Below are 22,563 nucleotides of genomic sequence, written 5' to 3'. Positions count from 1 at the left end.
ATCTGTTCTCCGCTGGTGGATATTTTCATTGTCAAACATGAACAGGGTTGCGAGGAACGTTCTTGCACACATCTTTGAGTACCTCACTTTTCTGTAAGACTCACTTCTCCTCTCTGTGGACTCAGTGGAGGTGTGCCTGGCTGGTTGAACTCCCACACAGGCAATCTCTAAGGTCAATTTAGCCAGGAGTTGCTACTAGCTCTGCTCCAGACCTGGCTGGAGCTGCCGCCCAGGGGGGAGCCCATGGCACCCCTGGCCTCGGGCACCTCTGATTTCCGCCCCTGGCCACTGGCAGTGGGGCTGGTGCCCTGAGATTTGCCGGGAACATCTGAACACACTTTCTACTGCTCCTTCCCCATCTTAGTCACCGATACAGACCTTCACACTTTATCTTTTTGATCACTAAATGATTTCAAGTTCCTGGTCAGGATTGAAATGCTAGCAAGAGAGTTGGAGGAGTGAGTGAATGAAGACTGTTAATCGGCGTCTTTCTTCTTCACACAGCAATTTTTCTAACAGATGCAATTACATTTGAGAGCTGCAGAGAACGGAATCTTATGTTTTATTTCTTTATTCATCATTTTACAAATGGGATTCACTGTAAAAAGGAAATTGCCTTTGTGGTTCAGTTCTTCAGGCTGGACTGCTCTGAGTTTCAGTTTCTAGACCAGCTGCCACCACCACCCTGTAGCTGGTGGGTGAGAACCAGCCAGGGAGGGAGGCTAAGAAATCAGGTAGAGTTCCTTTAAATCCAATATATTTTTATTCTTTGTAAATACAATGAGTACAACCTTTTAACTTCACAAATCAGTTAATTCACTTTGTACAAGAAAAGTTTTACTCATCCTATGATAGTCCAAGTGCTGAATATTTTTCCTCAGTGCTAGGACCTAATAATCAAAATGTGAAAAGTACAGCAGCTATTTTAAAATGGTTGTTTCTACATTTCCATAAGTATAGATTCATACCAAAGGAGCAGCTTAGAGTATAGGACGGTGTGTGTGTCTGTGTGTGTGTCTGTGTGTGTGCATGCGTGCATTTGAGGCTTTACTAGAAACCGGTTTTCTGAAAGGCATTGAAGAGTCTCAGGCTGTTAGCAATGGATCGATCAAGAAACCTTTTAGCCTTCATCTCCTTGTGGTTCCTTCTGGCATCATGTCTCTGTTCATTTACTCTGCTGTGACTCGCTGAAAAACGAGTTTGGACCCCCATCGCCTTTGGTTTCAGCACTGTGTTAACGGGACAGCGCTCTGCCTCATCCTTCACCTCCGCTTTATTTGGTTTTGCTGTTTATTCATCCTCCCTCGACTTGCGTTCTTTTAGTAAAGCTCTTCTATTTTTGAGATGTTATCCAACCTGAAGTCCTGGTGAGAATCTCTTTTTTGTCCACCAGCTCTTTGACAAGGTTGCCTGGCCTAGGTATTGAAGAGAAGGAGGAGGAGGAGGGGAAGAAGAAGGAGAAGAACAAAAGAAAGAGAAAGGAGAGAAAAAAAGAGAAGAAGCAAGTCTCACGGCATAAACTACCTTTCATTTACTAACTCAGTCCTGAAGGCCACTTCATGATGTATTACGATAGAAGAAAAACTTTTGATAAAACTTTTGATTTAAAACCTAACCATTATTTTTAAAATAAATTCTCCAACATAAAATAGTTCTGAAGGCTGCTGTATGATGTTATACACAGAGCTCTATTTGGTTACCCAACTTCATATGCTAAAAAGGAAAAGAAAGTTCTACTGATGGTTCAGCTTTTGAGAGTTCAGCCCGATCTTCCAGGTAAGAGGCGGAATGGCACAGCCTGCGGCAACCCCCCCTGATTTGGCCTCCCTCCCAGGGCATGGCAGCAGGGAGTTCTCTCTGCTCCAGTGGTCCTGTGACGCCCCCGCTCCTTCCCCGCTGCCCTACCCTGGGGGAGGCAGCAAGTCAAAGCCACTGGAACTGTTTTGTGTCCATTGGCATGTTTTTCTGACGGCTACACGTTCCCAGGTTTATGCTTCCTGAAGGGTTTGTTAGTTGAGGCTTGTTCTCCGTGGGTAGAAGTTCATCAGATACGGTCCCACCCTGAAAAGCGGGGACTCGGAGCTTAGATATCACTGGATTTGTACATATCTGAAAGCAGTCTTGTAATCGGCACGTTGCCGATGGTTTTTTTGAAAAACACTTCTTCTATGGTTGATGGACTAATAGAACGTAAAGCTGGCAAAAGCAACAGGAGTTTTCCAAAGCGACAGGGTTGTGTGGGATATCTGGAAGAGGAGAAGCCATGAAAGCAGGGTAAGATCCATTACTCATGGAAATTCATATCCCATCCTTGAAGGCACACCCTCTTCCTGGCCGGGCCTCTTTACTCCCCCACTCTCCCTGAAACGGGCCCTGCTCTGCAGGCTGAACAGTCGAGGCATGAAGAGCCTAAAGGATGCTGCCAAGATCGTGTGCTGTCTCTACGTTAGCATAACGGCTTGCATTTTGTTTGGAGGAAAAGTAATTTTAATTTTTTTAAAGATTTTATTTATTTATTTGAGAGAGAGCGATCATGAGCGGGGTGAGGGGCAGAGGGAGAAGCAGGCTCCCCGCTGAGCAGGGAGCCCGATGCGATGTGGGGCTCGATCCCGGGACTCTGGGATCATGACCTGAGCCAAAGGCAGATGCTTAACTGACTGAGCCACCCAGGGACCCCAGAAAAATAATTTTTAAAAACATGGTATAAGTTCAGGTCAGATAATACACTGAAGGCTGCCAGGGGAGGGATTCACCACTCTGCTGAGGATAAAGGTAACGCTAACATCCATGTTTTCTGATTCCCAAGGCTCCTTCCTCAGTCTCGTTCCCTCAGTAAAATGGATTCCTTTTCTAAGCAATTCTCCAAATTATTATTCAGGCATTATACTTAGTCACTCTCAGGAATAATTCCGTCCTTATTACACTGCAAATTAAAGACTAAGTTCTGTTGGGTGGTAGTGCCATCCAACTTTCATGTCAATGAAATTGGCATATAATTAAAGATGTGAGAAATTGCTTAACAATTTCCTCTCTTGCTGTCCAACATACATCTTTGCTCAGATGTGCAAGTTCAATTTTCTGCTGCCCTTAGATGCCTGTACCTCACTGCGGGCCTGATGCTTCCTCCATCAATTGTTTGGAATTAGCTATCTATATATTTTACAAGGAGGGCTCCCTCCTCTACAGCAAACCACCCAGAAGACTGAGCTCCAGGGACACCTATCTGTAAGTAAGCCAGGTTTAACCCCTCCCTGGCCACAGCGTGCTGGAAACTGACAGATACCAAAATTCTTTCACAGGAGTTAGGTAGCCGAACACTGAGTTTAACTGACCAATAACTTCACCCTGCAAATAGAATCCTGGGGAGCAACTGTCACGGTTGTCTCTTAGCTTTGGGCACCTGGGAGTCCCTCTCTTCAACCTGATCCTAGGCCGATAATTCTTTCTGGACCTCTGAGGACCTCTTTGGCTCTTTTGCTGCCCAGCTTCATTATCACCCATGGACAAGGACCACCAGACCATATTTAATAATGTGGTCTAGAAAGGTGGAACTTATCTACATTAAAAAAAAAATACCTGCATCCCATCACTTGCTGTCCTGGCTGATAGTATCTTCTATGTTTTCTGGAATGTCATCCCAAGACCCACATCTCCCTTCTACCTTACTCTCTTCAACAGCTCTGTCTCCCTTCCCAGGGTCAGGCTGAGGAGCAAGAACTCTGCAGCGGGTGGGAGGCAGTGGCCATGTAAACAAGCCTCCATTGTGTCTGCAGTGTTCACCCAACATGCTGGAAGTTTCCTATGGTGAGGAACCACTGTGGGAAATAGTAACTTCCAGAAAGGATGGACTTTGGAGACTCCAGAGACCATTAACTCTGGATTTTCTGCATGTAGATTATCCACTAACCTACTCACCCACTTCTTTTATTTCCTAGTTGAGAAGGGGCTGGTTAGTCAACAAGAATGAATTATCTGTTATATGTGGAGTACTGTACTACCTAGAAACAGTAACAGCGTGTGTGTGCGTGTGAGACAGAGAGAGATATACTATATCTCTATAAATAATAGTAACTATTCAGTATTATTTTTTAGAACATCTATGTCCCTAATTTCATCCATTAGCATAAATAACCAGAAGTTTTCTTTTCAGGCGTAAGTGTTCTGTGTCTGTCACAGATTCATGTAATTGATCTTCAGTTATAACATACAGTTTGTGTGAAATGTCAATTCCTAGGCTTTTCCTTATGTCCTAGATAATTAGAGAAGTAGCCTACAGAGCTGAGTTTGTGATTTTAACAGTTAATGTATAATTAGCTCAGTTTGCAATACTGACTTTTCATTTCAATTTCAGATCTTATTTTTCCAGACAGAGTGCTAGAGGAGAATGTTCTCTGATCGAACGAGCTAAGAAGTAAGGCATATGCAGTTTTGTCCTGTGTACGACTCAAGGTATTAACATTAACTATGGGGGCGCCTGGGTGGCTCAGTCAGTTGAGCATCCTACTCTTGATTTCAGTTCAGGCCATGATCTCGGGGTCTTGGGATGGAGTGTGGGGCCTGCTTGGGGTTCTCTCTCTCTGCCCCTCCCCCTTCTCTAAAAAAATTAAATCATAGCTATAGCTCATATCATGAAATAAAAATTCCTTGTCAAAGTAAATGTGTTCCTTCAATGAGGAATTTCTTTGTTTTGAGGTGGGGGAGAAGTATTATACTTGCCATTTTCCTAAAATAGACTTTTGTTAATTTGTGGCTGAACTCTCTCAGGTCACTCTAGAAGAAGCTTCTGGCATGCCCTGCCCTCTCAGACTCCCCTTCCTGGACTCTGGCATCTCCCACAGCGCCTCTACCAGTCCCTGTTCTGGCTCTCCTCGAAGCCCTTCTCCCCTGCTGAAGGCCTGCCATTCAAGGATCAGCTCACATGTTGTCTCCGCCATCACCCAGCCTTTCTAGACTTTCCCTCACCAACTAGAATCTGTCTCTCCCATTCCCCACTTTGCTTTTTCTCTCTTCTCTGGTCTAAATTGAATGAACACTTCTGTCTACCTCATGCAGTGATAAGGGGGAAGCGTCTTGTGCTTTTTGGTGTCCCACAATGCCCACCAGGAGCCTTGCATGGAGCGAGTACTCAGCAAAGACTTGACTGAATCAGTAAGTGGATAACATATTCTTCTCAGTGTGATGTTCTTTATACCTTAATGACTCTAAATGTCAGAGTCAGTCATGATATACAAGTTAGTTTTTAGTGGGCAAAAAGTGCCCAAATTATGTACTGCTCCATTTTATAATTTTGAACAAATATTAAGTGCTTACTATACATTCTGAAATTTAACATGGATTTAAAATTTTAAAACCATAGCGCTTTAATTTGAAAGACATGTACACAGGCACTATCACTCAACACAGTTTCAGTGATATTCCATGGACAGGGAACAGTTTTATTCATTAGTTTTCAAAAGAGGATTTATAACAGAAATAAGCAGATTAGTAGCCGAAGTGGCACCACCCCCAATGAATACAACTGACTTGGCGTTTCTCCCACCCCTTAGGTGAGGAAGGCATGAACCGCCTCTACCCACTCAATTCAGTTACTCCCAGCACAGTGCCTGTGGGAGATGTTCAGATGATGGAGACAGGTTTCCATGGGCTTCCTTTCAAGGTCAGTCTAAGAATAAACAAGAATAAGCAACTCTATGCTAACCTCAGATCTACTGCCATCCTACCTTAGGAAGCTAGCAGGGTTCCACTACTCCACCACACCTGAAAATGAAATCAGAAAGTCTATACCTCTGGGTGGACTTGTCCATTGGAGGGCCGTGAGGAGCACCACTGGAGCCCCAGTGGCTGAGAGTTCCTACAACTAGCCAAGAACAGCCTCTGCTGATGGGCTCTGCTTGGCCAGAAGTTGCCTGATCCTGATGGACACTATGACTCAAAATAACTTAACGGATACCAGTCACCAAAGCCAAACAGCAGTCATGATGGGGTTAAAGATGGCCTCTCAAGGGTGATGCAACCACTCTGTAAGAGATCAACTAACAGATCGTAACACTTTGGCCTCCGTTGTTGACCTTTCCCATATCAGGGCCCATTCACACAAACATGTCCAAATGTTTTGATGGATCAACTTGTTCAGCCATGCCAGCCATAAGTGGTCTGGTAATGCTGTCGCTTTGGTAATCTAATCTGATCTGCTCCTCTCACACACCCTGCGAGATAGGTGAGGACACAGATGCTAACTACATTAACTGGCGGGCAACAGGATAATTAGTCACAGGGTTTGAACTGGCTTATTACTGCCTGCTCACACATTCACAATGGAAGCAATTTTCTTAAGTACATGGTCAAGGCAAACAAGAGTCACCTGGTATGGATGTAGCTGTTGAGGGTTAGCTGGGCCTCATCTTGAAGGGCTGCGATGGCAGCAGCATTCCGGAAACTTCTCAGCTCAGAACCGCTGTGTGTAGGAACTAGACACGAAGACGGGGGAAACTATGATAAGCAGCACAGGAAATGCAGATGGGTAAGCACCTCTCTGGAAATAGATGGCCGGCAGGAGAACGGGTAGCTCCCCACCATGGAAAACGGGGCCAACCCCAGAGTGTCAGCTCCCTCAAAAACCATCCCCTCTTTTTGCAATGATCAGAGTGGACTCTGAGGTGGCTGAATGAGCGAGGTGGCAAACCTGGGGAAGGAGAAGGGGGGGGGGGGTTTGCATCAGCTTACCAGCTTTGAAAGTGACGATGCATTTCAGACAGGCAAATTCAGTAGCATCTAACCGGAGTTGTCTAAACCGAGCCACCACCTCTTGTAAAGCTTGGATTTCAGATATGATCTTGTTCAGCTTCTGGGAATCTGTGTTGTCACCGTTCATGCCTAGAATAGAAATATGGAATAAATGCTCTAATATGAAGGCATTTTCATGATTTAATATTGATTTTTGACAGAATTCTGCATATCAATATCTATTCAATTGTCACTCTAAGATATCTGATTCCATGTAAACTGGCTATATTGTATGAAAGTTAATATAAAATCTTCTCTTGGATGATAACAAACACAGTAATTTGCATTTAAATAACAATGCAAGCAGTCATGAATACAACAAAACAACATTATTTGCATTTAAATATAGATTTATAAATGACAGGTATACTCTATTGTTCAGCAGGGATTTGTTATTCTTTACATGTTGTTCTTTTTTCAGTAATGTATTTTTATGGTAATTTCTACAACAAAGTCATTAAATTGTGCAATTCTTACCAGATACAGCCAGTAGAGTGTTAGCATCAACCGGAATGGCCCATTGTGCTATTCCTAGAACAAACAGTTCTCTCCAAGCATCTTCCAAAAGCATCAGCTGTCATACAATAGATGTATAATATAATATAGTGTGTAATTTATAAATTTATAAACAATTTCAATATGTAAATTTCCATTATTTTAAAAAGTGTTTTAAATGCCTGTCTTGGTAATTTTTCCTCTGAATATTCCAGCTTTTCCTTTATTTTCCATATTTTCCTTTTTGACAAGGTGCCTATAGATAAGCACATGCATCTGAGAGTCAGCCATGCCAATTCCCCAAACTTTGCTTCCTTTGGAAAAGGGTTTACCCTTCTTGGCCTCGCATCTATTCATTCCCGACCACCTAGAAACTTCTCCAGAGACCCAGGCTCTATGAAATACCACCAGCAGCTCAGCAGGCAGGTCCCCTTCATATAAAATGCTGATATTATCAGGGTTGAGGATTACAGACTAAGCGTGCAGATCGGGGCCCCCATCTTCCTAGAGGGTTGGGGGGCTGGGCTGGGAGAGAGAGAGAGGGAGAAAGAGAGATCACTAATTCCCAAGAGGCATGCAGGGAAATCAGGGTGTAATTATGTTAATCGGGTTTTGCTGAGTTTACCTCATCTCACTGCCTGATTTTTCTGAGACTCATAAGTGGACAGCATCAAGGTGCTTGTCATTTTCATTCTAATAAAATGTGCTACTGAATATTTAAAATGAAAATCTGGCTCCTTTTCCAAATTAATATACTGGATTCCACTTCATTGCAGTTTGCTTGTTGTTGAAGGGTTTCCACGGAAGGGCTAAGTGGCAGACAGTAAGTAAATTTTGTTTGTATTAAAGAGTATACAAATACCTGTTTTCAGAGAAAGTAGCCAGTACACACACGTGCGCACGCACACGCACACACACACGCACACACACAGCAAATGGTTAGTCAACCAGCAAACCTGGTCAAAGATAGAAACTGACTATTTTGAAAAAAATCCGTTTTTGAAAAAACTCTCAAAAACCAGTCAAATATGGATGATTTATGTGAAGGTATTTCCTTTTGGGAGCTAAGAGCTGAATTGTGAAGGCTTGTAACCAAAATCACAATCAGACCAAAAGGTTTGATTTTGAAAATGCTTTATTTTTAGTTTTATTGCATTAGGTACAGAAAATAATACTTTAAAGGGCAAGGTAAACAATATCTAATTCTGACCATGTCTGAAAGTCCAAGCTATGGAAAAAAGAACATCCCATGCTAGAAGATTAAATATTTTGAGCACATTGCTAGGTCTCTTTGTAGGAAACATACTTCATATTAAAAGGCACCATTCTGCTTTAATTAGGTATAAAATGAATTAAAGAAATAAACCACTTGCTTTCAAAACTTCCTATTAGCCTTTTGAGCAATTTGTCATTAATTTCCATGAATGTACTGGTAATGGCCAATGGTTATGAGCACTTCATTTTCTTTCTTTCCCTTAAGATTAGAAAAATTCTGGCAGAGGCTATTCCTGAGATTTCTAACAACAAAATTTCTGGCTTTTGGTCCGAAGTAATTTTTAGCAGCATATATTTCTTCTCCCTCTGAATGTCATTTACAACCACAGAATTATGCACAATGCCCATTTGATTTGTTTACAAAATCTCTAAAAGTACTTCAAGAATCAAGGGAGATCCTAGCCTGTGGGAGGTGTGCAATGCACCCCATAACCGTACATGCTGATCAACTGGTGGTCAAGGCTGTGAGTATCACAATGGAAAATATAAAGCTGTGAATAATATAAAATGATAATGAGACTAGCTCTGAAATAAAATAATATAAAATAATGAGATTAGCTCTGAAAATCTTACAGGCGAAGACTCTCATCACCTGTTTCTCTCAGGTCTAATATTCTTAAGAAACATTGTTTTATTAGTAATTTTAAAGGTGATTAAGATTTTTTAAATTTGTGATTAAATTTGATGCTTCAATTAAACTTAAAAAAAAAGATAATGTTCTCGTATATTTGTTTTTCATAGACCAGATCCAACTTCCCTGAAATAACATAATTACGTGTCATAGTAAGGATTCCATAACTAGATATTTTGAACCTATTGTAGGAAGCTAATGAAAATCATTTCCTCATTGCTCTTAAGAACGGATGCCTGGCCTTCATGATTTTCCCAGGTAACATTCAGTTTCATAAGGCTGATCCCTGTTGGGTTTTTTTTCCCCCCCAGTCCCCTTCCCCAAGAGCTCAGTGCCCTCTTGGTCATACCTGGTCCTGCAAAGATAGCGTGGAGAAAGCTGGTACACTCTTAGCCCACTTGATGCTCATGAACAGAAGCCTGGCAGCTGATTCACACACAGACTCTGTGGCCACTTCATACAGATACATTGGGGTCCCATTCACTTCATGGGGGTACTGAGCGGGGAAGAAAGAGAAACACCAGGGAGTGAGGAAACCACAGCTCTGCAAGAAGAGCCAAACTTTTAATTTCCTAATTAGAGTAGGGAAGGAGATAGGCATTTGAATGTTCTGCTTAAACATGCAGTTGCCATTGGTAGACAAAAAACAAACATCTATATCTATAGAATTTGAGAAATAATAACCATTGGGGAAGGCCCATTTCCAGTCTTTGGGGGCCTGTTCCTTCCAGAGGGGCATCTGGCTTTTCTATCCCCTGCAGCAAATTTTCCTCCGACTGAGCCAAGTGCCAGGCCTGTCTCCCAATTTAGACAAGAGCTGCTTGCATTTGTGTAAATAAAAATAGATGTGAAAAAAGTATAAATTAATAGGCATCCCAAACACAAATATGCATATGAGTATTTTTAGAAAGGATTAGTATATTATGGAAATATTTCAATTAGACATCTTAATCATTCACAGAGCATTCCCATTCATAACTGACAACATATTCATAACACTACTTTCCCAAGCTTATTATACACATCAAGGGTAAGAAAGCAATATTAAATATTGTGCTTGTGCGTGTGCCCAGGTGTTTGGCTTCCCTGCAGTTTGGGGCTGCAGCTGGCCCTCCCTTTCACGGCCTGGAGTGGGTGCTTTGGGTAGGTACCAGCTGGAAGCCTGGAAGGTAGTCCCTAGGTGGCAGCCTTTTGAAGTGGCTCAGGCTGTGGCCCTGCTAAATAGAGACTCAATCCTGGTATAAATACATGCATCTCAGAGTGGAGTGAAGGGAGAGCAGAAGACAAAGCCAAGTTCCTCAAACTGTCCTAACGGGGTGAGCTCCACCTGTTGTTGCTGCCCCAGACAACAGATCCCCTCAATCTGGCACACAGGGACTCTTCTCTGCCAGCTGTAGCCGACCCCTTTTTCCTAAAAACGGAAGTGCTCTTCTGGTCTCCGGAAATACCTAGGTTGCCCCTCCGTTCAGCCAGTACTCCACACCAGGGCATTTTTTAAAGGTGCAGGTTCCTGGGCCCCACCTCAAACTTGCTGAAAGGGACTCTCTGGGGAATGGGCCCGGGAGTCCACATTTGTAGCCAGCTCAGGCAGTGACTCTACTATCCGCTAAAATCGAACACTCCCGATTTAACGGGAGAGAGTGGGGGGCCGAAAGCTCCCTGCAGAGCCCAACCGAGCACCACTGGAGGTCTCTTTGGCCTGACCCCATCCTAGATCCGAAGAGATGGGTGCCCCCTGTCCGCCCTCAGCTAGCCACCAGACTCCTTTGGGTCCAGCAAGGACACGGACCTTGGGCGTGGGCTGAGCCAGGCTCACGAGAGTCTGCCGCTCCGGGGTGGCGGACACGGCGGCCAGCTCCAAGCCATGGGGCTCCAGCTGCGTGACTGCGGTGAAGAAAGCCGGCGCGGGCAGCGCTGCCGACGGGAAGTGCGCAGCCGCCCCATTCTCTTCCTTATGTCCACGGAAGTAGAGGGCCACCTGCTTGCGAATGGTGGATGTCCGAGGCCCCCGCTCGTGCTGCACGGCTGCAGAGACAGACAGATGGACGAATGCCCAGGATCAGAGACTCGACAACACTTAGCCGCTGCCGAGCTCCCGGGCCAAACGCCACGCCTGGGCCGGCAAGGTCACTCGAGAGGTGAAGAGAGGGAGGGACAGGGAATGTGCGGGCGGAAGACGCTCTGAGATCGTCTATCTCTTACATTGTAGGCACGAGAGAGCTGAAGCTGCGAAGAGGAGCCCGACCCCAAGTGTCACGATAACGACCAAGCCTCCAGCAAGACCAGGTGTGTTCTCTTGTCGGTTCAGGGTTCTTCCCCACCCAGGGGAGGTCGCAAGGAAACCAGAGACCCTCGGGGGGAGTAGTTAGGTATCTCTGTCCACGACAAAGGGGAGAGGGAGCACTGTGCCCAGCCAGGCACTGCGTACCCGCACAGGCTTATTCCCCCGCGCAGCCCGACGACGGCTACCCCCCACTCCACCCCCGCGGGAAAGGCGTTTGGCCTCCGACCGCCTCAGGAGAAAAGGACCCGAGGCGGGGGACACACTGGGGGCTGAAACAAGGGAGAGCCCGTCTTGGAGTGTGCTGGAGGAAGGCAGGGGAGATGTGACAATTACCGCCAACAGTTTAAACAAACAAATTAATTCAGGGCAATCTTCCGCTCGCAGAGCTTGACAACTTGTCAATACACAAGTTCAACAGGTTGGACATTCCCTCCTGCTTCCTGCGCCGCTGAGGAAGGAGCTCTCCCCAATGGGCGCTGTGCCTCCTGGAGCTGCCACCCGGCCCGGCCCATTGCCAAGGCAAACCCTCTCAGCAACCTGTGCTGAGTCCCCAATCCTCCCTCCCGACCATGACCCCCGCGACCGGCCAGGCCTGGGGCGCCCTCGCCAGGCCACCACCGGGCAAGCCCTTGGCCTGCGCTCTCTGCCCGAGAAGCATCGGATGCCCTAGCTCTTGTTGCGCGCGTTTAAGAGCCTTCTGAGAGTCGGGTGTCCGAGGCACCCACAGGCGTCGCCCTACCTCTCCAGCCCCTTTTTGTAGAACCGAGAGAAAAAGCCCACATCGCCACAATGGCCGTCCTGGTTTTGGAATCCTGATGAATTAACAAACATGGGCTCGAAATTCCGCGTGCTTCTGTCTCTCCCCTCCCTCCTTCAACACAGTCTCCTAGTCCCCACAGTCTCCAACCTCGGAGACTATCCAGACTGCGAGATCCTGTGGAAGGCTACCTGGCTTAGAGCTGGCCACAAAAGAGCTGTAAGGAGAGGTGAGAAGAGGTATTAGGATGTGAAGCAGGAAATACCGCACGTGTGTGCCCAGCAGAGTGGGGTCCCCGGGAGCGCTGTCTTCATGGGGGTGGTTGTGGAGCGCAAGTTTCCTATGTGGGCATGGGCCATACCTGGGGAGTTCAATGGGGTGGGGGTGGGGGCTCATGCAGAGAGAAGGAAGGATAAGACTGAAAGTCCGAGGCCAATTCCCTGCATCTGGAAAGAAGTGCTCCGGAGATGATTTACATGCATTGGAGTGCCATGTATTTTCTGTACATATAATTTACTTACTAGTCAACCAACATTAGAGAAATAAAAAGCTGTACTGATTACCATCTTTGTTCATGTTGACTTCCAAACACTTCTTCAGCCGGCACGCCCTGCACTGGTTTCTGTGCGTCTTGTCCACCGGGCAGCCTCCCTAGAACAGAGCGCAGGCGGTCAGAGGCCCCCAGGGCCTTTAGACTGGAGAAGCGAAGCCGGCGCCGGGTTGGGGGAAACGTGGAGGTGGGAATGGACCCCGCCACAGATCTCGGAGCTGCAAGCCTGGGTCCGCGAAACTCGAAGGCCTTGGGCACAAGCGGGGCTAGGTAGGAAGAGGGCTGGGATTCCCGGGGCTATTTCAAAAGGAACAGCCCCTGACCCTGTGAAAGTGGACAAGGAGGAAAAGTCCTTCGCCAAGCAGGTGAAGGGTCAAAGCGCCTGGTTTGCCTGACTCTGCAGCTTTGGGAGGAGGAGCTCCAGGGGGGAACTTCCGCCAGGCTCAGATGTGGTGGAACAGAGGCGAGACTTTTCAGGACCGAAGACAGCGACCTGGCCCCAGAGGAAGAGGCTTCAGAGCTCAGTTGGAAGCAGGTTTGGCAGCCAGGATCCCCACCATGCCCCCCTCCCGCCAACCATTCTTTATGCCGTCAGGTCCCGAGTCTACTTCTTTCTGTCACTTTTGGGGGGGATTTATTTGTCAGATACATATTTCCCATTTATTCTTCACTCTCCTGTTTCCTGACTCTTGGCTTTGTACTTGACAACCGTATAACCAGCATGTTAAAGTTGTCTTAAAGACTGGCCTCAGCCCAGATTCATGGAAACACAGACATTCCTGGAAGGTGAGGCAGAAGCCAGAGTGGTTAGCAGGGCAAGGCCCACAGAGGTGAGCATGGGAAGGGAAAAGCCCAAGGCCTGGGCAAAATCTAGAAATGCCCACTATGTAAATATGACCAGGAAGATAATGTGATGGACTGTCTAACAAAAGGATAATATGGACTGAGAATATTGGCATGATAACTGGAAAAAAAGAGCTAATTACTGCCTTAGAAATATTTATTTGAGATGCATGAGAAAAAATGTTTTAACAAATGCAATTTTCTGGAAAAATATTGACTATGAAGAGGAAATTTACAGAGAAAGTTTCTTATGGAATTCATTCAGTGTTAGGTATTATTACTGAAGGAACATACACATAGATACATAAAGAGTCATATCTACATATGCATTTTATCCACCAAAAATATATAAGAAGTTTGGTGCTCTCCTGCATTCATATGACTTGCAACTGTTACAAGTACTGTGGGAATAAAGAGAATAAAATAAATGTATTTTTATTTTCCTTCATAATCTAAAAAATTCATATAGCATGAATTTGGGGTAGGGACATTTTCTGAAATAGCCCTTAGGAAAAAATTACACACTTGAATACGCTTTTTTTTATATGAGATCCCACCCTTCTGATTTAAAATACGTTGAGATATTTAAAATAAGGGCAGGACAGAGGTTTGAAACAATTTCTGTATGTCCTCATTACTGTTAATAATAAATTGGAATATTATTTATCTAATCTTAGAATACAAAAGATACAGGAAATAATTTTTGCTTTCTTTTTTTATTTTTTAAAGATGTTATTTATTCATTTGACAGAGATAGAGACAGCCAGCGAGAGAGGGAACACAAGCAGGGGGAGTGGGATAGGAAGAAGAAGGCTCCCAGCGGAGGAGCCTGATGTGGGGCTCGATCCCAGAACGCCAGGATCATGCCCTAAGCCGAAGGCAGACGCTTAACGACTGAGCCACCCAGGCGCCCCAATTTTTGCTTTCTAAGTGAATTTTTCAGGGCATCTTTGCTGGCCAGCGTAATAGTCCAATGTAAAGATGGTTAAAGGACTTGTAATTAAATGCAATCGTATGTCTATCCTCAAGTGTTATCTTCCTAGTATTCTGATAAACAAGCTAATGCAAAATGGAAGCCTTCATTTGTTCTTAGGAGTGTCTTCAAATCAGATCATATGTATATAAATATCTGAAGCTTGAGAGGAAGATGAGTGCTTGAGCTCAGCCCATTTATTCTGTCTGCAAGGAGAGGACACCAAGCCTGATGAGTCTATTATCAGTCCTTTACAAGGACTTGGACTGACATCAATATGTTCGAATTGATAGCCAACCCCTTTGAAAATATCAAGCATAACATCTGAGATTTTGATTCCCTAATTCTGTGCATTGCATAAAATTAAAAGGTAATTTAAGTAGAAGCCTGCTCAAATCTGATGACCCACAGTAATATCTCATTCCTGTGGGGCTATAGGGATACAGTCCTGCATGTGTTTAATGTGATGTATCCATATGGTGAGCTGGAAACTGATACAGAGCTGTGTACCCAGTTAAACAGGTACCAGGACTGGAGTTCAAAATAACTTATCCAAATGCAAGTATCTTCTTATTTTTGTTGATAATCCAAATCTATTGGAAATTGATATGCGCAGACATAGCTTTAGAAAAAGAATAGGGGCACCTGGGTGGCTCAAAATGTTAAGCGTCTGCCTTTGGTTCAGGTCATGGTCTCAGGGTCCTGGGATCAAGCCCACATCGGGCTCCCTGCTCAGTGGGGAGCCTGCTTCTCCTTCTCCCTGTTCCCCCCATACTCGCTCTCTCTCTGTCTCCCTCAAATAAATAAGTAAATAAAATCTGTTTTAAAAACCGGTTTAAGGGGCACCTGGGTGGCACAGCGGTTAAGCGTCTGCCTTCGGCTCAGGGCGTGATCCCGGCGTTATGGGATCGAGCCCCACATCAGGCTCCTCGCTATGAGCCTGCTTCTTCCTCTCCCACTCCCCCTGCTTGTGTTTCCTCTCTCGCTGGCTGTCTCTATCTCTGTCAAATAAATANAAAAAAAAAAAAAAATAAAAAAAAAAAAAAATAAAAACCGGTTTAAAAGAAAAAGAATAATTTGCCAGCTCTAAACAACATGTGTGTGTGTATATGTATATCTATGGATATACATATATACATATATCATATATAAATATGAATTAGTGAAGATGTTTTACCATTTTAGTTACTAAAGGATGACTTGTGAATAATACACTCTCCAGCGTCTTCTTGGGAGTTAAGGTGGTGGCTCTGTGCTGAGGGTCTGTGTGCCTGGCTGAGGAGAAGGCAGTGTGGAACCAAAAGGCTGATCTCCCTAAAATGAGCATATTATTGAGCGGGAAACTGAGTCAGAGGGTCCTACTTGTTCTTTCTGGAAGCTTTGGCTCATTCTCAGCCCATGCTCCCTTGTCTTTTCGAGACAGTTCTGCCTGCTCAAGACCAAAACACAACCAACCAGGCACATCTTCTAAGCAGAGAAAAAGAAGATATGGGAGCCTTGAAGAAGATCCGAGTTACCCCTTCCTTGAGAGCCTTCTCTTCTTGACCACTCTGCCCTTTCCTGACAAGGCCTAGCTAAAGTCACATGGGTGCTGTAAGCCCCACTGCTCATTTCCAGAGCAGTCCTGCTTCTCCAAAGTTGAAAGGACAAAGCCCTTCGCAGAGCAAGTCCTGTGTTCCAGATGGCCACATTCACCTCAGACGGCAACCTTGCCTGGGATGTGTTGTGCCTTTTACTTCTGCCGTGGTAGGCAGTGGTCAGGGCACTGAGCTCGGGCTGCTGCTAGGAATGGGGTGGGGGGGTGGGGTGGGGGGTGCGGGGTAGGGTGCAGGCAACACAACATAGCCTTTTCTTCAGCTTGCAACGTGTGGTTTAGATTCCAAAGTTCCTTAGGTTCCCTGGGCTGGTTTTAAAGCCACTGGGTGTGGGCCATACCCAGTGTCAAAGTCTGTGAGAGGATTACAAAAAGCGGGGTGGGTGTGTGTGTGCAGGGAGAAGCCGGGATTTCAGATTTCCCCCTGCAAACTCTTGCATCTTCCCTTACCTCTTCCCGCCTTTCCCACGCGGCGGAAGGGCCTCTGAGAGATGAGGCGGGAAGGAGGGGAGAGGAAGGGAGAGGTCAGGGCTTGGTCCCTCCTCAGCAGCTAGGAAACTCGGAGGAGGCCTTGTCACAAACAAAGGAGGGGGAGGCAGCAGAGGGGAGCCAGGCAGTGCAGCCCTGGCCGAGGTACCTGGTTTCCAGATTTGCAGACATACGTCCTATTCCTTCGGATACTCCGTTTGAAAAACCCCGAGCAGCCGTCGCAGGCGTAGACCCCGTAGTGTTTCCCCGAGCTGCGGTCGCCACACACTTTACAGGGGATATCTAAAATACGGCCTGAAATCGCAGGGAAGACAGGGAAGGGGGGAAGGGACGAGAGGGAGAGGAGGGCGGAGAAGAGGGAGGCAAGGGGAGCGGGAGAGAGAGATGCTAAGCAATCTGACCTCTGAAGGGATTAGCACCGAAGCTGCGGTAAAAGCAAATAATGAAGTGATTTTATAGCCAAACTTTTTTTTCCTTGAGCAAGTGTCAGTTTCCTACAATGAGCATTATTCATGCACCGCTACATGTATTTGGGTCTCTTCTAATCGCCGAGACCCATTTTGGAATAAAAGATTACAGCAGGCCGGGGCGGCAGCACGGCCCGCCACTGCCTTTCTGCTCCGCGGAAAGTTTGGCCGCCTCCCTCCCCCGCTCTCGCATTTAACAGAGAAAGTTGTTAGCGCGCGAGGAGACAAACTTGAAATGTAAAAGGGGAAAGAAGAAAAACAAACACGGCTGGAACCGGGGATGGCAGCTGGAAGGCAATCGAGTTTTCTCTGAGCTGCCGGGCGGTTGTTATTATTAGGATTATTATTGTAATGCTAATACTAGGATTATTAATGATAATAAGGGTAGTGGTAATTGCCCAACTTTCGCTTTACCTATTTTAAAAAATGCTTAGTGGATCGCTTTTGAGAAATTATTTCTTTTAGGAAAAAAACATTTTCCCCCCAAAGTAACTAGCCCCGGGCTGGGCAAAGGAGAGAGCGACGCGTGCGCGGTTTCTTCGCAGGTTAGCGCGGGACAGCCACCCTCTTCTCCCTCCACTCCCCAAGTTCTTCCTCAGAGACCTACCTCCTCACACTAGATACCGGGTGGATTCCTTCCTGCCTGTTTTTCCTCCGCTGTGGGAGGCTGATATTTTAAGGGATCTAGCTGGTTTCTCTAGATTGCCTTCCACCCCTACTGGCCTCGACAGTCTCCTGGCTTAAGGAACTTTTCTTGGAATCCCCTCAAGCCTGGGGTGGCTACCGACCTTGAGGGAACTTTAGGGAGCGGGTGCTATTCCAAAATTCAGGAGGGAGGGAACTATTTTCTCTAAGGTTCAAGAGTCCAACCAGACTGAAGCGCTTCATAGGGACTTAGAAATCTTTCCTCTCGCAAACAAAGTATTAAATTGGCAACACTTTGTTTAATAGTAAGGATGATAGTAATAACTTCTTTACATTAAATTTTCCCGTCGCGACTCCACCCAAGACCTCCAGTCCGGGCCCCGAAGTCCTCGGCCTCGGTGAAACTGGACAGTTGCTGTCCGGAGCACTCCGGCTGGGGAACGCTATCCGGCTGGGGTGCAGGGTGGCGAGTCGGAACCACCCGGCCAGGGGAATAGAGGAGGCGAGGGCGCCACGTGGGGACGGCCCCCGAGGTCTCAGAAGTGGAAACTTGCTCCTGGATTCCGAGGCGTCCTGGCGGGCGCGAATCCCTGAGCAAGGCCTTGGAGGAGCTGCTGGGGGCCGGGAAGGAGGGGGGCATGGAGAGCCCAGCGGCCAGGGTGGGGGTGGGGGTTCGGTAACGACCAAGCTCGGCCGGGGTAATTACAACCCCGCCATAGCACCTGCCTATAGAGCCACCAGTGACCCGTCAAAAAGAGTAGCATGGGAATTCAGACGGCGACAAAGGCCGGTGGGGGAGGCGCGCGGCGCGGCGACCACCTCCTCGGCGCCCCCTTTTCCGTAGGGTGGGAGGAGAGGTTGTGCTTGGGGGGGGGGAGCGGCTGGGGAGAGGCAGGCGAAGCCACAGCGGGGCTTGTCCCTCACCCCCTTGGGCCTGTCACTGCGCCCATGGGAACTCACAGCCGCCAGCAGCCGGGGACTCGAGCTCTGCTGCATCGCACTCACGCTGTAAACAGTAAACTTGGTTTCCTTATTTTGCAACCATCCTTCCCAGCATGACACGCGCCCTCTGGCTGAGCTGGGGTCCCTGTTTGGGGTTCAGCAATCCTGCCGCCCCAGCTGTCCTCTTCCCGGTGGCACTTTTGATGATGCCAAGATAAGCCCACAGGAGCAGTAGTGGTGGTGTTTCTTCGCCCCCCCCCATCCCGCCGCCATGCTTCCCATCCAGACAGGGGGACAGGGACACACCACATCTCTGGAGAACCCCATGGGGCGCAGGGAGGACCAGTGCGGGGTGGGTGACCCCTCTCCAGCTGGGGTCGGGTGTCGGGGCTCCTCGACAGTCTCCCCGCGGGACCGCCACAGCTGCGGGTGGGTCCTGCCTCGGCGCAGACCTCCGGGCCTCGGCTCCCGGGGCAGATTAGAGGCAGGCCGACTGGCCTGGGGCGGGGCACAGGAGGGAGGGACGCGAAAATTCCGGGGCAGAGCGGGTCTGCGCCTCAGACTCCGCCACCCAACCACGTTAAGATGACTTGGGGTCACGAGACAAGCTGGTTGACCCCGTTGCAAAGCTCCTCTCATTTAGCAAACCGAGCGAGCTCCGACGTGAGGCAGGCGGGAGTTTCCTGAGGCTGGAAAACCGTTCTTAACTTCCCTCGCCAGGGGGTCCCCTTGGGGCTTTTTGTGTGTCATAATTGCCTAAAGATATATGGCAGCTTCGATTACTGTAATTACCATCAGAGGCTGTTGAAAGAAGTTAGTCTGGGCTGCAGGGGTGACTGGCCGGGGTCTTGTTACCACCCAGGCGGGGCTCCCGGGTGACATTGCTCTGCCCTCCAGCTGTGCGAAACCGAGTGAGGCTGGGGCTGCAGACCTCGCGGTCCGGCTCGGTCCTGACCTCGCCCGCTGCGCGCCGACCTCCTCGCCGCCCGGGGCCCGAGGGCCGCAGTTTTCGGGCCCGGCTGCCGCCACCTGTCTGGAGAAGGCCGGGATGCAGCGGCGCCGCGGGCGGGGGCTGCCTTTCTGCGGGCCTGAGGAACTTCCACAGCAGCGGCCGAACCTGCGGCGGGTCTCAGGCTTCCGAGGCCGAACTCAGGCTCTTGGGAAGTTGGAGAGCTCCCAAGTTTCCCCAGCATGTCACTCAGCCTTCCCCCCCGCCCCGCGTCTGGACGGTTCGCCTGAGTCCCGGTCCACCACACGCGGGTGCGGCCCCCAGCGAACCGAGCTTCGCGCCTGTCCCTTCCCTCTATTCCGAGGCCTCGTTTTTTCAAGCTCCCCCCAACACACACCAACCCCGGCGACTCCGCACCCCAAGTGGGCGAAGGAGTCCGAGGCTCCTTACTTCTAGGGAAGGAGGCGAGGGCCTGTCACAGGGCGAGGTAGCAAGGAGGCCTGCCGAAGCCCGCGGGCTCTGGTTTTTGCAATAGAGGCTCGGAATGCAGCAGAAAAGGTTTCCTTCTGCGCCTCTGGGAAGGACCTCACGCGCCAGAACATGGACCACAAAAAGCAAGCCCACCTGGCTTCCCCGAGACTAGAGAAGCAAGGGCCAGCGTAGGCCCGAGGCTAACTGAAAACGCCAGGCCTCCGCAAGGGTGGGCTCGGATTTGGGCGGCCGCAAAGTTTCCTTCTCTCTTCCCTCTGCCCTACTTTTAACATTTCTCCTTTTCTCTTTTTGTTCACATTCACTTTACTTGAATTTTAAAAATGGTAACACCCAAACCAAAGCAAACGTTTAAAGTGAATTGCTTCCCACTTAAGTGGGACTTCATCCTCAGTCCTCAGAAGTATCTTGGATTCTCCCAACTTTCAAAGACTCAGGACAACGAGGGCGCGTGAGGGAAGGGGGTGTTTGAGGAAAGCACGGAGCGCCCAAAATGCTGTGGGCGACGGCAACAAGGGCGGTTAGAGAACTCCGGGACGTGGGGACTGCGACAGGGGCCACCCGCAGCCTTGGGCCCCGGAAAAGGCAACCCCGGGCCACTGGAAGGCGGGAACTGAAATGCCGCGGGGAGGTCGGAGCCCTGCGACTACGCCCGCCCAACGCCGGCTCGAGCCTCCGCATTCTCGGGTTCCGCAGGCACGGGGCCCGCAGATGCCCTCGCACACACACTTAGCCCCGCACTCTGGCGTCTAGGGCCAGTTAGAGATCAGCCGAGGCTCGGCATCCTGAAGGGGAGCCACCAGCTAGGCAAGTTTGAGGAAGGAGAGAAGCGCGCGAAGGGAACAGGCCGCACACTCTTGCCTCTGCCGAGCTCCCGCTCGAAAAATCCTTGGGATTAGGGATTTGGTCCCCTCTTTGCTAGAGCGGTTCGCCATACTTTAAATTCCCCAGTTATGACCTACGCGGATTTAGGATTAAGGAAAATGTGACTTTTAAATTGTTTCTGCTTCCCAGTTTGCAGGATTATTTGAAGTAGCTAGAAACGGGGTGCAAAGCATTCCATTCAAATCCGCTTTGCGCAGAGTTGCTTTTGCGCGCTGGAGCTCGGAGTTTTGAGCGAGCGTGTTATTGTGCTGCCGCCTGGAACTGCGGCCTAGTTCCCGCCCCCGTCGCCCCCCCTCCGCACCTGGCGGCCAAGCGGAGGCAATTCGAGGTACTGGTGGGCTGCATGGGTCTCAACCTTCCCACCATACCAGGGCGGGGGGAGGGGGGCAGGGAGAATCAAGCAATCCAGAGGTAACGAAATTCTTCTTCCCTCACCACGAAACATCCCGACTCACGGTCTACAAGGAGCTGGGCCAAAGCGCACACGCCGCTGGAGTCCCTTTCCCGGGCTTGGAGCTGCAGCGCTCGGGTCCGGACCTCCCTGGCCTCCCCTCCCTTCCTCCCACCCACCCGAGGCTGCGCTCCTGAGCCCCGCGGCGTCCCCAAAGGTACCCACTTGTTGATCCGGCCGGCTTGCTCATGCTGGCTGTCCCGGGGCGGAGCGGTTGGTGGGCGCTGCCCGAGTCCCGGCCGGCAGCGCCCGCCTCGCCGCCGGGCGCCGCCGCTCTCCAGCCGCCCTCCAGCCTGCAGTCTCCGGGGCCGGACAGGTGGGTGTCGGTTGCGCGCTGCGCTGCTCCCCGGGCGCTCAGAATTCGTTCCACGGTGGGAATTTAAGCATCCTCAAGTTTCTTCCCGGCTCTTGCAAAACCGCAGCTGCTGGGAATGTTGCTTGGTACGGACACAAGCATGGACAGACAAACGGAGAGATGGACAGGCAGATCGAGGAAGAAGGGAGGAGGACAGCAAGAGAGGAATAGTGAAGGACAGAGATGGAGACACGAAAATGGTCTTCCTACGGAGCAAAAAGGACAAAATCCCTCTCTTTCCTCATTCCTGTCTCTCAGTCTTCAATTTCTCCTTCTACATTAGGCATGCGGAGTGTGGCCAGATCTCATACAGACCGCTGCTCTTTTAAGGAAAGAAGGAAAACACAACCGCGGTCTCAGGCAGATGGGCTCCGTGCTGCCCAAACCCGAGAGCGGAGTGGGAAACTAGATTGCTGGGAAGTCTTCCGAGGGAACAGGCCGCCAGGTCCCAGTTTCCGGGGAGAGCCGCGCACAGAGCGGCAAAGGGTCCCCGAAGTTCATTACCCCGTGACTTTCTGCTTGTCGCTGCCGGCTGGGTCCCCTGTAATATCTCCAGAAGCGCTCTGACAGGCAGCCGCGGGGAGGGGAATAGGGCGTCCCTGGCCCACTTAGCTTTTCCCCCAACTCCTGGCGGGGTCTGACGTCAGCCATGTGCGGGGAGGGGATGAGAAGAGGGAGGGGGTTAAATGCTAATGATATTAATGAA

At 48.8% G+C, this 22,563-nt stretch overlaps 2 protein-coding genes across 7 annotated transcripts; one reads left to right on the top strand and one right to left on the bottom strand.

Annotated features, from left to right (window-relative positions):
- Positions 1 to 131: 131 nt before the first annotated feature.
- Positions 132 to 22,504, bottom strand: NR2E1 (nuclear receptor subfamily 2 group E member 1). Of its 2 annotated transcripts, none has more exons than XM_034668947.1 (9): positions 21,668 to 22,500; positions 16,823 to 16,968; positions 12,789 to 12,876; positions 10,974 to 11,209; positions 9,534 to 9,680; positions 7,261 to 7,357; positions 6,724 to 6,873; positions 6,362 to 6,467; positions 132 to 2,246 (listed from the first exon to the last, which is right to left on the bottom strand). In XM_034668947.1, exons 1-9 carry the CDS (start codon positions 21,690 to 21,692, stop codon positions 2,084 to 2,086), a joined length of 1,158 nt encoding a protein of 385 aa, XP_034524838.1. In that variant the 5' UTR covers positions 21,693 to 22,500; the 3' UTR covers positions 132 to 2,083. The 2 variants fall into 2 exon arrangements, with proteins under 2 accessions (XP_034524838.1, XP_034524839.1); XM_034668948.1 differs by lacking the exon at positions 132 to 2,246 and adding an exon at positions 5,526 to 5,662 and having other exon boundaries at positions 21,668 to 22,504.
- Positions 5,555 to 12,790, top strand: LOC117803952 (soluble scavenger receptor cysteine-rich domain-containing protein SSC5D-like). Of its 5 annotated transcripts, none has more exons than XM_034668950.1 (3): positions 5,555 to 5,656; positions 11,394 to 11,470; positions 11,879 to 12,790. In XM_034668950.1, the coding sequence occupies exons 1-3, from the start codon at positions 5,640 to 5,642 to the stop codon at positions 12,136 to 12,138; spliced, it is 354 nt and encodes a 117-aa protein (XP_034524841.1). In that variant the 5' UTR covers positions 5,555 to 5,639; the 3' UTR covers positions 12,139 to 12,790. The 5 variants fall into 5 exon arrangements, 2 of the variants coding, with proteins under 2 accessions (XP_034524841.1, XP_034524840.1); XM_034668949.1 differs by lacking the exon at positions 5,555 to 5,656 and adding an exon at positions 11,162 to 11,310; XR_004628067.1 differs by lacking the exon at positions 5,555 to 5,656 and adding an exon at positions 11,209 to 11,310 and having other exon boundaries at positions 11,853 to 12,790.
- Positions 22,505 to 22,563: the final 59 nt, after the last annotated feature.

Source organism: Ailuropoda melanoleuca, chromosome 10 (assembly GCF_002007445.2).
Source record: "Ailuropoda melanoleuca isolate Jingjing chromosome 10, ASM200744v2, whole genome shotgun sequence".
NCBI lineage: Eukaryota > Metazoa > Chordata > Mammalia > Carnivora > Ursidae > Ailuropoda > Ailuropoda melanoleuca.
Note: the sequence above shows the minus strand (reverse complement) of the source record. Positions and strands in the feature narration are given on the sequence as shown.

What these genes read in the sequence shown, in the direction of transcription:
- LOC117803952 (XM_034668949.1), top strand. Translation starts at nt 11,180, where the DNA reads ATGTCCGAGGCCCCCGCTCGTGCTGCACGGCTGCAGAGACAGACAGAT. An exon ending in GCCACGCCTGGGCCGGCAAG is followed by an intron (nt 11,311 to 11,393) that starts GTCACTCGAGAG and finishes CTTACATTGTAG; the next exon opens with GCACGAGAGAGCTGAAGCTG. An exon ending in CAAGCCTCCAGCAAGACCAG is followed by an intron (nt 11,471 to 11,878) that starts GTGTGTTCTCTT and finishes TCAATACACAAG; the next exon opens with TTCAACAGGTTGGACATTCC.
- NR2E1 (XM_034668947.1), bottom strand. Translation starts at nt 21,692, where the DNA reads ATGAGCAAGCCGGCCGGATCAACAA. An exon ending in CAAGCCGGCCGGATCAACAA is followed by an intron (nt 16,969 to 21,667) that starts GTGGGTACCTTT and finishes CTGCGATTTCAG; the next exon opens with GCCGTATTTTAGATATCCCC. An exon ending in TCTGCAAATCTGGAAACCAG is followed by an intron (nt 12,877 to 16,822) that starts GTACCTCGGCCA and finishes GCTCTGTTCTAG; the next exon opens with GGAGGCTGCCCGGTGGACAA.